The sequence below is a fragment of the Nelusetta ayraudi genome, unplaced genomic scaffold, assembly GCF_046127955.1.
Source record: "Nelusetta ayraudi isolate G7.1 ecotype Tasmania unplaced genomic scaffold, CSIRO-AGI_Nayr_v1 ptg000008l, whole genome shotgun sequence".
In the NCBI taxonomy this organism is placed as follows: domain Eukaryota; kingdom Metazoa; phylum Chordata; class Actinopteri; order Tetraodontiformes; family Monacanthidae; genus Nelusetta; species Nelusetta ayraudi.
Genome location: NW_027466058.1, coordinates 3,193,925 through 3,207,580, shown reverse-complemented (window position 1 = coordinate 3,207,580; position 13,656 = coordinate 3,193,925). Strand labels below are relative to the sequence as shown.

The 13,656-nt window shown below is 46.0% G+C and overlaps 1 protein-coding gene across 1 annotated transcript in view; it reads right to left on the bottom strand.

Moving 5' to 3' along the window:
• LOC142883506 (uncharacterized) overlaps window positions 1-13,656 on the bottom strand; it is a 108,146-nt gene that overhangs the window by 73,028 nt on the left and 21,462 nt on the right. Inside the window, exons 11-13 of the mRNA XM_076018422.1 lie at window positions 12,339-12,383; window positions 3,902-3,964; window positions 1,124-1,159 (exon numbers count right to left, since the gene is read on the bottom strand). Coding sequence (XP_075874537.1) covers window positions 1,124-1,159; window positions 3,902-3,964; window positions 12,339-12,383 — 144 coding nt within the window. The remainder of the gene's footprint in view (window positions 1-1,123; window positions 1,160-3,901; window positions 3,965-12,338; window positions 12,384-13,656) is intronic.

Below are 13,656 nucleotides of genomic sequence, written 5' to 3'. Positions count from 1 at the left end.
GTAACTATGCCGGCATCTGGCCGCGTGCATAGTTTCCTTTGAGCGGGGCGCTGGAGCCAAACTGGAAGAATGCCCCCCCGCCCCCCCGGGGGAGAATGTGTGAGGAGTGAGTTCACAAGGAAAGGTGCCGCCTTAAATGGTTGTTGCTGCCACCGGGTTCAGGTGCTGAAAAGGGGGGATTTATAGATGGCACGGCTGACACATTTACTAAATTTACGAAATGCAAAATTCGCTGTGACTGTCAGTGTCAACGAACTTCCCGGAAAGAACAGCGCCGCAGATTCAAAGGTCTCGCGGTTGGCAGCGTTCACTTTGAACAATGTTTGTTTTTTTATTTAACCTTTTAGCGATCTTGGAAATGAGAAAAGTCTGTCTTTTGTTTTGGGGACACATTTTTTTGGAGTCTGTGCGCTGAACCGAAATGTTACAGAAAGGACACCGGTATGTCTTCCGGGGTCAGAGACAACAGCGCTGACCACGTCGTCCCTCCACCTTGGCACGGTGCCTCGTTATTTTTTGCCGTGGTCTGCAAAAGTGAGGGGTTAATCTGCTGTTTTCTGGAGGTCGACACAGTTTTGATAAATGATGTATGGCTGCTACACTGGAGTCTGGGATGAGAAATAAGTTTTAGAAAAAATGAAGTGTGTGTTCAATTTGGGTGTGCACTGACACAGAACGCTTGTTTGTCCTCTAAGTTTACACGAGACCAAAGAGACAATAACATCAAGGCTTGTCCAATTAAATGTTCCGACCTCGTAAAGCCTTTCGAGTGAAACGAGGACGGCTCCCTCGTACTTCACCCCGTAAAAAACCTGCCCCGCAACAACCTGTTGACCTCTGGCCCCTCCACCGCAACACCTGGAGCACCGCGTCCCTTTGCCTCACCGCTGTCCTTTATCTCCGTCCAAGTGAGGAAGCCTACCGGTCAGTCCAATCCATGGGATGCTAATTAGGCACCGCGACTGGGCACTGAAGAGGTGAGTGTGACCGAGCGTGGCGTCGGCTCAAACAAACGTATTTACAAAAGCTCGGAGCCACCATTTCAGGTGGCGTTTTCAACTTTCCCGTAGACTTCCATGTCCCGGCAGCATAATGAGATGTAAATGAAACACTGTGAACTTACAGGCAGCCCCGGAACTCCAGCCACACCAGAATCGCCCTGTGAAGGAAAACTGCAATTAGTCATAATTCCTCTGCACTTTGCAAGAGCTGGGTTGAGAAGAGACGCTCGGCCCTGGCTGCACATACGTGCACTGTTTACTGTCGGGGCTCAGACTATTTAGAGTACGACTTGAAATGAAGCCTTTTAAGATGACTTCCATGCAATCAGTGGAGAGGGGTACCTTGTTACAACTGCACATGGGCGGCACCTTTAAATAAACTCCCTGATCGCGTGAAAGCCCGGCGGGATTAGCAAAGAATGGGCAGGATAACTTTGTCTTGGCGACTTTGACACACGCGCGGCTTTGAAAAAGTCCCACAAGGCAGGACTCGATGCCTTTCTAACCCCACTGTGGCCCAGTGTAAGCAACGAGCAAACATCAGGCCTTTCAACCGCCTGGCTTTGCTTTCTCTATATTTCAGACAGAGCTCATCCATCGGCAGCCGGGTGCTCCCGCAGTTGTTCCCCATTGTCACCACAAAACTACATCGTACATCAAAGAAAAAAAAAAAAAGGGCCGGCGAGATGAGAGCAGTGGCGGACTTCACAGCTGCTGGTGTGTTTTTTGGTGAGATAAAGTTGAAAGCAAGGAGAGAGAGAAAGGTGGAGAGAATTGTGGCTCATAGTGATGTCGAAAATGCGCCTGTTATGAGATATTAAGGCAAATATTAGAATAAAATAGAATAGACTAGAACAGAATAGAATAGGATCTACCTCAATTAGTCCCGTGTGGGGAAACTGCAAGTCACGGCAGCAAAGATAATATTTAATTGGACCAATTAAATACTAAGAACTAAAACAATATAAACAACAACTGCCTGCTCTTGTATTGAGCTTGGTTAGTGCAGCTGGATGTTCACTGGGAGTTTCTTATGGAGTCTAACAATATAACATATATTAACAGCTGCAGGAAGGACCGACCTGCGGTACCTCTCCTTCACACACTCTGGGTGGAGCAGACTGTCTCTGGATGGAGCTCCCCAATTGATGCCAGTGTGCGGCGGAGGGGGACGGGAGATGTTTGGACAGCCTGGCAGTGGTCCTCCTCTCTCCCGCCACCTCCGCCACAGTCCAGAGGTCATCCCGGGACACAGCCGGATTACTCCATGCTTCCAAATTGCGCCGCCAACCCCGCTCCCGTCGGCTTCGATACAAACAAACAAACCTCCACTCCAAGCCCTCCCTGAGCCGCCAGCCGGAAAATAGGATAAAATACCCTGTGATTCTCTCTTGTCTTCGCGGGAAACACACAGACCTCATTATAACTTCAAGGCTGGCAGACGGAGCGATGCACCTACAATTACGTGGCGAGCTCTTCCCAAAGACAATAACAATAACAGCAGCGGCGACGAGCGAAGGAAAGGGGGCTACGGGAGGGAAGCTGAAAGAGTCAGAGATATGGAAACTAATTACAGCGGGTGGAAAAAAACAACATCTCGCATACGGGATATAAAGCCAGGGTTGGTTGAAAAGAAAAGAAAGTTTAAAAAGACCGGTATTTTTCTTGTTTGCCGTTGAGGCAAGAGCGCGACAGACGATGAAGTAGGAACGAGCCTCCTCTTCATGCTCGTTCTTCCCAGGTGCATTTTCATTAACCCTGAAAACTGTCCAAATTGAAAATGACGAGTAAAGAGTGCGTCTAAAGGAAATGCAAAAGGAAAAACCCCAATGTGACGCTGCGTAATGAGACAACCTCGATAGCTTTTCACCTCATTATGTAATAATGCTGCAGCGCTTCTTGAATGCAGTATATGATATAGACTTTGCTGCATTTTGCATAACATTATTATAAATTGTACGTTTGTCATAAAGCAAAATGGTGATTAATTACATACAAAACATACTTTTTTTGCTCGTATAAGGTGGCGTTTCATTGCCTTGATTTGAAAACACATCACAAAGCTGTAATTGAAAAACCTTTTTTACATGCAGGTCACATAATACATTCATTGCGTGGCCCTTGGGCTGTCCAGACCACGATTCATGGACAGGTGGTGGCGCCACAAGGTCCTTTGGCATTTCCTAACTTTTTTTTCTTTTTTAAGTTTTGGATCCACAGTTGTTTGTTGAAATTGTGGACTACAATCGCTCTCATGTGGCCAGTCAGCGCTAACGGGCACACGCAAATTTTTCCCCTGATCGTGACTTCACATAGCACTGCTTAATGTAAAACGCAGCGATTTCGCAACGGTGTTTTCGTCGATATTTCTACGATAGGATTTACATTATGTGCACGTCTTTACTAGAAACCCGGCTGTCGGCCATTTGGACTCCATCACGGTCGACATACCTTCTGTATATACAGCAACTGTTTGAAGGCCAGCTATTCCAAACACACAGGCAATAGTAAGCACACCTGGCCGCGGGCTTTAGAAACTGTTTAAAGGAAGCACGATAAAGGGATTTAGCTCGGTATGCCCATTCTAAACAGGTGTCCCTATGAATACATAAACACTGCCTCTGCGCCGGGATAAAAATGACTCCGTATGACCATTAATAAGGTCCTGCTAAGTTATGCCCGCAATAACAGTATTCTTTATCTGTCCGTGTTTCAAGAAGCAATCAAAGCTGCTCTTCAAGCAGATGGTCAGACCTGCTACTGAGACGGGGATTACTGCTCCTGAAAGTCAAGCAGGTTCCCTCAAGTGTCTACTTTTATGGAGAGGAGGAGGGTGGCGTGGGGGGGAATTCATGAGGTCATTTCTGTCCAGGTTTGCAGGTGACGGCGCACTCACTCACTTTGTTTCCTTTGGGACCAACTGGGCCAAGTGGGCCAACTGGCCCCAGGTCACCTTTCAGACCCTGGGGAACAGAAGCGCACAATATATTATAAGTTTCTGTTTGAAGACAATGCAACATGTAAAAGGTCTTTATTCCTTTCTGCCACTGCACAACAGAGGGCTTCAAGGAAATGGCATACCCTCTCCCACTCACCCCCCGCCAAAATAAAAAAAAAAACCTGCTGGAGGAGTTCAACTCAGCTGGAGTACCACCGACGCTCTCCCTTCCTTTTTTTTTTTTTTTCCTGTCACCTTGCCGCGCTCGGTTCCCCCTCACCAAGGGTTGTCATTGCTTCTCACCTCAAAGCGGATGACCTGGAGGTGGAATTGAACCGCGCGAGCCCGGGGCAAAGTCAAGCCCTCTCGGTGGTGAAATGTGAAAGAGGGAAGGACAGCTGAGATAAAGAGCGATAGCTGATGAATGAGCCTTGACGCGTATTGACAGGCTAAATTTGCGGCAAGCCTTGTTAGGTGTGACACATTCGGGCCAGCAGGAGCAGGAGCAGCAGCAGCAGCAGCAGCGGCGGCGGCGGTGGCGTTGGCGGCGGCGCGGCTTTGAAATGGGTTAGAGGGGGAGAAAACGGGGGAGACGGGGAGCGCAGGGAGGCATCTGTGGAATGACGCAGAAATACGGGAGTTCGTCACGGTTAAAATTAGACTCAGGGAGGCTATTAATAGTAAGTTATATCTCCGCTGAAGATGATTGCGCACCTTTTATCACATTAGGTCCGGCTGCACAAGAGATGTGACTAATGCAGTGCCAGCCTCTTATTAAACACTACCATTCAAAAAAAAAAAAGGAAGGAAAAAAACAGAAGTTACGGTAAAAATGGAGCCAAAAGAATGTTCCTTCCCCACTGCAATGTGAGGAACTATACTATACGATGCTCTTTAGGTGGTACGATGGTGACGTGACGTTTTCGTGCCTTTAGGCCCTCCAGCACACACAGAGCAAAACGTCCAGGATTGCTTTATTTAATAGGTACCCATCTCAAGTTATTGTTTTTCATCCTTGATACCAGTGGAGCAGCTTTGAAAAATGTTACATCCCCACAGAGCTCCAAAAAAGACTTTTGTTTAAAGCCTTCCAACTCCGGCTTAATCATGTTGGATTTAAAAATGAGGCAGCTGCAGGGCAGAATTAGAGGGCTGAACCGGCACCGGGTGTGGGATTCTTGTCACTGCACCATGAAATTGGTGTCAGTGCCCTTCATGACGTCACAAAGACGCTTTTCAGTAAAAGCGGAGCAGGTCCAAGAACAATGGACTTTGCTTATTTTTTTGGGAAGACACGTGTGCTGACTGACACATTGGAGACACATGAATCGCGTAAAATCTTGCAAAACTATGCAGCCCTTAAATCAATACGGCGTAACCTCTTTACTGAGGCAATCAGGCCACAGCGGGATCTAGAGCCGTTTATTACCCCACTTATGACCAGCCAGTGTCAGCATGCACAGCTCACACGACGACAAGGACACTTAAATCTCCTCGTCCTGTCAATTATATTCCAGTGTGTGACTTGCAATTTGAGAGATTTTGCACCTTTTTCGCCACAAGGACATTTTGTCTCGTCTTGTCGAAGGGAGTCTTTGATTTTAAAATGGTCCTTTGCAGCCGTAATGTCAGTTTTCGTTTTCCTCACACTGCAAGGCCGACTTCTGCTCCGGCATTTGTAAGAGATGGCACATGTCTGATACCTTATTACTGTGCACTGAGCACCACAGACAAGCGGGAGGGGAACTGTACGGGAGTTAAATTGAAGCTTTTTGTACGGACCTCTGTAACGTAACACTTGAAAGTGCGTCGTGATTCTGCCCCGCTTTGAGTTCAAACCCTCAGACGTGTGCCGTTCAGCTCCTTGCAACTCATTTACAGCGGCATCATTCCATTAACTGCATTTAATAACCGCAAAGTGCTTCCGCCGTCAGTACGTTCACGTCTCCAGCCACGACTCTCTCGACGTTCGCGTCTCTCCAGACCCCCTTTTAACACTGCAGCCCACTAGGTTCATGCCAGAGATCACTCTACATCGATCTGTACCAAGTGCTGCCAACGTCTGGAAATAAACTGAAGCCATACATACATACATACATACATACGGCAAAGAATGCACTCTCAGAATTGGACTCTTTCAGAACAGACACACTGGAATGGGTGTATGAGAACATTGGCCTTCTGTCACTGATCACCTGAGTGATGATCTCACAACTTCAACTGTAATTACATGTTAGATGAAGAAATTATATTCGATTGTTGGACTCTAATCCAATTTTCTTTTCCCAGCAGTGACCCAACTTCACATATTCTGGATGTTTCTCTCTGCGACATCCGACTTTATTGTAGTATTTAAAAAAACATTTCATATTTTGGGCCTCTGCTTTCCAAACAAACAAGTCCTCACAACATTAGTTATACAGTAAGTATTTCGGCATCCTCGCAACAACAGTCAGTCGAGGAAATACAAATTAGGTTAGAATGACAAAATTACATCATCACAACTCAGGGTTGTTGTAACGAGGAATGAATATTTAAGGCTCTGTTTCCCCGTGCATCATTATTGTGAAATGAGCGTTTCCTCAGCAGCATCCTCTCTCCGGCAGACTGCAGACACAAGACAAAGGGCTGACGGGGAAGAAGACATAATTCAAACTGAATAATGCATTGACAATTGGCCAGGGTGGAAAGTTATTTCCCCCCGTGGCATAGACCTCTTATCAGAAACCAAATTCAGGTCAAAGAAGAATCTCAGTCAATCCAAAAGTCACTCTCCCACCGCACATATATAACTATATTGATTCTGTCACCCGATTTGTTGCTTTGTGTGCCACAGAAATATGCCATGAATACATAATTACAAGTTACAAATGAATCACAAAGTTTTCGTTTAGGTTTGTCCGTCAGTTCAATCTAATAGTTTAAAGATCCAGTGTGTCAAAGTTGGTGGCACATAGTGGTCAGAAAACTTGTTAGAGGACCGTTGAGATCTTTTTATCCACCTCCTCACTGAATGTCCTGACTGGACATCTCCAGTGTCTGGACTTGGGTACAGTGCGCATCACATGACATAAGAGCTGTTAAGATGGATCAGGAATTTAAAAAAGAGGTGGCTTCACTATTTAAAATATCATCATAGTTGGTAGTAAAAGAAGAAAGAAAATGTCTAATACCTCAATACTGCCACAGTAAGTGACGCAACATCGGAAATAAAGACTGCTTCCAAAAAATAGGCAATTAACTGCCTGTCTAAGTGCTCTGGAGAAAAAAATAAATCGCTCTCAAAAATAATGCACTCAAGCGTTACTTTCCAGCTTAATAAAGCTGAGAGTGCTTGAAGTTGTGCCAGACTTTGTTCCTCTTACAAGTCTTAAAATGTAAAATGTCAGTCCGGGCAGATCTTTTACATTGGAACGGTTTGAATCAAACTGCTAAAAGTTTTAAATGAATAAAACGTTTTACAACTATATAGAGTTCCGAGTGTATTCTGTGGCTTCAGGTACATCATATAAACCTGTGTTCTCAGTGCAGTAGAGTCTAACGCTATGCCAAACCAACCCACACCTAAACCTAAAGACACTTTTAAACAAAGCTTGAAAAAAAAAAAAAAGGTGAGGCTTTAACATTACACGAAGGTGATCAGCAAGCAATATTTTACATACAAAGCCTCAACTGACCAACACCAAATTAAAATCAAATGAAAATGACTGATGTCGGTGATTGTCGAGTGGATTCCTTTGAATAAGGAAACACTGAATGACCCCTTATGGGATGCTGCATCCCCGCCGCCCTCCCCTTATATTTTTAGTCAACCTACATTCTGCTCTGCAGCTCATTTAAGTTAATGACCGTCTGTCCGACGGACCTGGTCGCCGGCCAGCCGCGACGAGGAAGCGAGGCAGGGTGCGTCGTTGGCTTTTGCTGATAGTCTGGGTGCAGGGAGGAGTGTGGGGGGGGGGGGGGGGGGGCTTCTGGGCCGTCGCCCCTGCAGCACGGGGTCAGAACGCTGTGGGGAGCTGTGTACACTCGGCTGCTAATTACACACACTGCGGTGCGTCGTGGCGCCGCCGCGACCCAATCTGGCAAACCGGCCGGCGCCGCCACAGCGAGGGGATGAGCGCGGCCAGAGAGGCAAAGAAGTACACCGAAAGCGAGCCTAATTACATTTGCTTATATCTTTTACCGGGCGCGACAGCTGCGAGTCAGCGGCCCTGCGTGAAGGGAGGTGAAGCAACTGCGCGTTTTGTTTTTCTTTCAGTTGTCGCGCTGCAATTCAATTATGGCGCACCGGGCTCGTCCTGTTGGGGGAGAGGCTGCATTAAAATTGCGGCCGCATTAAAAATTCAGAAGGGTTCCAGTGGGAGAGGTGGAGGGCGGGGGCGTTGTGACGGTGAATGACAGGCCTTTCGGGGCTTCTTGGAACTGGATCTCCGTGTAACTTCAGACATCTTGAGCGCCGGCCGGATGCCGAAGGGGTTACGGCAGGAAATGCCTTTTGTGACTTTCCATTTGCTCAGCAGGGCTCCCACCCGATACAGTGTGGCAAAAGACTTATCAAAGTGACATCGGGCGTGGCAAAAAGCGTATTATTAGCACGTCTACTACGGCCGGGTGCGTAAATATAGCTCACAACTCTCCAGACGCGGAGGTTGCGCGAGGATATCGGAGCGCAACCGCCGCGTTCAGAGATGCCGCGGTCCAGGTCGGATCACGTTCTGTCGGTGCCGCTTCGCTCGCCTTTGTGCCGCGCCAACCCCTCTTCGAGCGTACAGAAAGTATCCGCGAATGTCACTTGGACTCCTTTCAAGACAACACGCTGAGCGCCGCCTCTGTCTCGAAGGGCTGCTAAACGATACCCGATCACATGCTCATACGCAGAATTCCAGCTTCTCAGGTGTCCACTCCAGACATAAATAACACACTAGCTTTAAAATTGGAATATGAGCTAAATGCAGTGGAGGAGAGGGGCGTTGGGGGAGTAGCATTCGGAGTAAATAGGTGAACTGAAATCATCAAGGAATTACTCGCTCAACTTTGGAAGGTTTCATGCCTTGGCAGTTAGCGCGTCTGTTCTAAAGATGATGTTGATGCAGTAGCCAAATGCATTGGAGGCTAAAGTTGAGCATGAGGTACATTTTCTTCTATTTTTTCTCAAAATGATTCATGATGCAAGGCTGCACCACTTGATAAAAAATAAATAAATATCAGAATATGCAAAATGGAACCTTTAAGCCAAGACTGGTCTCAGTGTTGCATCTGATAAATCAGTGAAATTAAGCTTCGGAGGTGTTTACTGACTCTTACAAACTAGTCACCTCGTCTCAGGCCAACCTCTCAATGCCAAGTTCATGATTAAAACTGAAAAGTTTCAAATTTAACTTAACATAAAACATTGGGATTTCTCACATTAATTAACCCGTTGGCCCAGATTTGGCTCAGTTTGGACATGCATTACTGTCCTCCACCATCTGCACAGTAGCTTTTTGCTAAAAATGTATTTTGGACCCTCTGGTCTCTTAGGACTGATTGCTGTAGGTGATTAACTGGTTGAGAACAGGCAGTCTTATTTAGCTGATGAGGTTCAACTTCATCCCCTCTCTTTCGGAGGCACTGGGGATACTGGTTTTAACCCATTAATCCTGGAGCCGCTCGCCGCTCACTGATGAGACATGGGACTCTGTGACCTCATATTTTATTCCACGTCCTGCCTCCCGTATTAATCTAAATCAAATGCGAGGCTTAGGGTCAAGAAATCAAATAAATCACGGCTTTCAGCAGCCGTGGATGAGACTAATAACGAGCGTCCCGTCGCAACGTGATTTATGTTGTTATTTCACAGGGATGAAGATTGCGTTACATTGCGGATTTTCCGGCCTGGCGCAGAGCTTTTTGAGCACGTGCGCGGGAGAGAAGAGTCGCGGCCGGGGTTAATGTTGCCTGATGTGTTGCGTCCCGGGAGAGAAACGCCACTTGGACTAAGACAGAGTATCTCCGCAAAAAGAGAAAGTGCTTTCTGTTCATCTAACAGAAATGCTCGACTCTCCATGCATACATATTGCTCTATGCATTAAATTGGAAGCGGCTAAACAGCCCACTTGACATTCAACGAGCAGACAATAACATTTAAATGAGTCCGCGGTTATCTTTGCTGTCTGCTCTCTGGCGGCGGCCTGCTAATAAGTTTAATTGACAGCGCCAAATGATTGTTCATAACAATTGCGCTTGCAACAAGGTGACCTGGCAAGACTTCATCAGCAGACGCCAGTCCGGCGGAATGTGATTGGTCTAGGGCAGAGCTGTTTTCTCAACAACAACAACAAAAAAAAAACCTTGTTTGGCAAAAAATAATTATGTCACTATAACATAATAAACACTCCCTATGTGATGAGTTTTTTTTTTTTATCACTTACAGAAAGCCTCATTTGCATGCTGCTCGGCTAGAGGAGTGGATAGACGGGAACACACATGGGAAACACTTAAAGCATCACAAAATGATCGCGGCGAGCCTGGTGGAGGACTACCTTACTTTGCTCGCCCCCTTGTGAGAACGAACCTGTCTCATCTATTGAATTTCTCCAATTAAAGAGGGTGTTGTGGTCTCTCAGCACCGAGCTGAAGCTTCTTACTACCAGGCAGGTTCTCGCAAGAGAAGTGCCGGGCAGGCATTCGCAGCTATGCAGTCCTACACCAAGCCAGCAGGGGGCGCTGTGACAATGGCAAGGGTGTTATACTCGCTTGATACAAGTCCACGTGTTGTAAATTATTTTGAATTATTTTGAGGCAAAGAGGAGGAAAGCACGAGGAAAGCAAGCGAGATTGAGTTAAAAAAAAATGGGATCAGAGGTTAAGGGAGAGTTAAAATGGGATTTAAATACCAACAACAAGTAGATTTTCCAAAAAAAAAAGCAAAGGAAGCGATTTGCTCTTGCTATGAAAGATGGGTTTTCAGAAGCATGAGATAAGCTTGAACACCGAGCAGACACTTTAAATCACACAGTGGACAGTTTCGAGCAACAGATTTTCTCGTTCAAAAGTTTGTCATCGCTGCCTTCCTGACTGAACGAGCGTCCCGCTGTTTCCATTTCTGTACCACTTGATATCCAGGCAGCCAAGGAGTGAGGTGAGTGGAGAGCTGCCGCTGGCAAAACCACTAAACTCCTTGATTGCTGCGGCATGGTCCGCTAAGCACGCACAGTTAAACAACAAATATGAAACGAAACAGACCCACTGAATGACAAAGACTCAACTCATCTGAAGTAAATACTGTTACATCTCGGATAAAAAGTGGGTTTTTAGTCGGAGCAGATATAATGAACAATTCTGCAAACATCAGCCGCCTTTGAAGTAGGAAGTCATGCTGGTTTTGGAAAAACAAACTAGGTGGTAACATCATATCTATTTATTCTCCTTTCTCTTGAGGCTGAATTCATTTTTTGCAAAGGATGGCTCACACTGCACGAATGCTATTGTGGATAATTGTGTCACTGACGGCTTTTCAAGACACATGACACATCTCTGACTTCTTGCATTTCATTTGTCTGTCTTGCTTGTCTGTCTTCTTTTTTTTTTTTTTTCTTAAAACCTGGATGCTGCAGAACAGAAAATTTGTAGAGCTATCATTTTCTGTGTATTTTTTTTTTAACTAAAACCTCATTCTTCCGATCAATATTTTTGAACGGGCGTCTTTGCCAGTGTCTTTGTGCGTCTGATTCCCCCTCTGATTTCTATTAGATGTGCTGCCGGCAGTGAGTGCAGCTCCAGCAGGGAGGCTGATTTCTGTGGAAGCTGTTTTCTTGTCAGGAGAGCAGCGGTGATGAAACCCATTCTCCCTGTCAAGTCGCTCTCAACTGACCATCTGCACAGCAACCGCATCCCCTGAGATTCTAACCACAGTGAGCGGACATCACACATGCTTCACATCTTAGGAATAAAGGCTCGCGCATTCATTCGCCCCATTAAGAATAGGGATTCATTTACGACTGTTGTGCCTTTGAGTTTGAGTGAGCGGAAAACGCAGCTAGCTGGTTGTAGCTGATGCTCTGGCTGCGTGGGCTGTATTACTTAAGCTGGATTTAAAAGCGCACGATAAAGTTTGACCTGACACGACATTCGAGGGGCTAAAAGTAATTTTAAAAATTAGTTTGCTCCATTAGTATTACGAGCCCATGGCAGCACATATATATGAAATCATTTCACAGCAGAAGGACATTAAGGCTCTGGATCTACTTCACATTTGACAGGCATCTGAAAACGGCCCCACAGAAAACTGTGCGCCGCTCCCACCCTCAGGGCATCGCGCAGAAAATGAAAAGCCTATAAGAATTGATTCCCTGACGAAACTAGATCTGGCTGATGTGCCATGTATGGAATATATGTCTGCTGGAGATAGTGGTACTTACCTTCCCCCCATCGATTCCCTTTTGCCCTTCGGATCCGGGCTCGCCCTGCAATCACAAGATTGAAAGTTAAAAGGCAAAGGAAGACCCTTGAAAAGTTCTTATTTTTCTATTTCTTGTAGGCCTTGAGGGGGTCATGTTATAAATAATATGTTTCACAAAGACCTTGCGATGAGTGCGACGTGACGTCTCGATTGCGCCAGACACGATCATGTCAGTATAGCTATAGTAGCTGCATTGATCTTGAACTAAATTAGCCGATAAAAGAGAATTTTTATTTTTCAACATTAGGAACAATTATGAAAGAAATAATGACGCCTGATCTGAGTTGTTCTTGACGAGTATATCTCTCTCTCACACACACACACACACACACACACACACACACACACACACACACACACACACACAAAAGGGAATTCACGTTTTTCCGAAACACAGCTTCTCATCATAATGTTAGAGACTGACTGAACTGACTGAATGGCTTTCTATGCTATCACTTCTTTCGTGAGCTCAGTGCATAATTCAAGCTTCAGCAAAGTCTTCTTTGTTGTTTATTACCACAGACAGTCCTCTGAAGCCACCCCACCCTGACTTTCCGCACTCTCTGCCAAGAATATATGTGATGTACTAGGGATTGTTGACCTCAGCCGGTCCATAAAACTCGAGCAAACTACCATATAATAGTTTCCAAGGGCAACCATTACTCCTATGATATTGGCAGATGCGTGAAATTCTTGTAATACGGCTACCAAAGGGCCTGAAAATGAGTGTCAAACATTTGTTTTTATTTATTTTTTCCAGGCAAAGGAACAATTTCACGCAGAAGCAGCGGGCACATCAAACATGTGCTCAATCTATACGCGCCCAAAACAAAGATACGGGCTCACATACGATACCGCGGACACAAACAGAAAATCGTTGCGGGGGTTAAGTCAGTAAACAGGTTTAATAAAATATCTCTAGGACAGAAAGGGCTGTTATTGACCACGAATCGAGTTCTGGTGTGAAATAGTCCAGGGAGGCGCCGTTCGTTAGCGTCGCTATTGATGCCACTCGTGGCGCGGCCGATGGAGGCTTTGCGTGTTCGCTGTTGCGCAACAGAAAAGGGCTTTAGCGGGCTCTCCAGCGACGCGACGGAGAAGCGCACGAGCGCTGGCTTTAAGTGATATTCCATATTGCACGTGTCACGGTTCACCGATAAAGATGTCACCCCACAGGGGGCTTAGCTTCTCCGGCGGATATAGGTTCGGGATTAAGACGACCTCTTCATGAAGGAATTCTATCCTATTACTCCTCGCGCCTTAAACAGCTGACACAA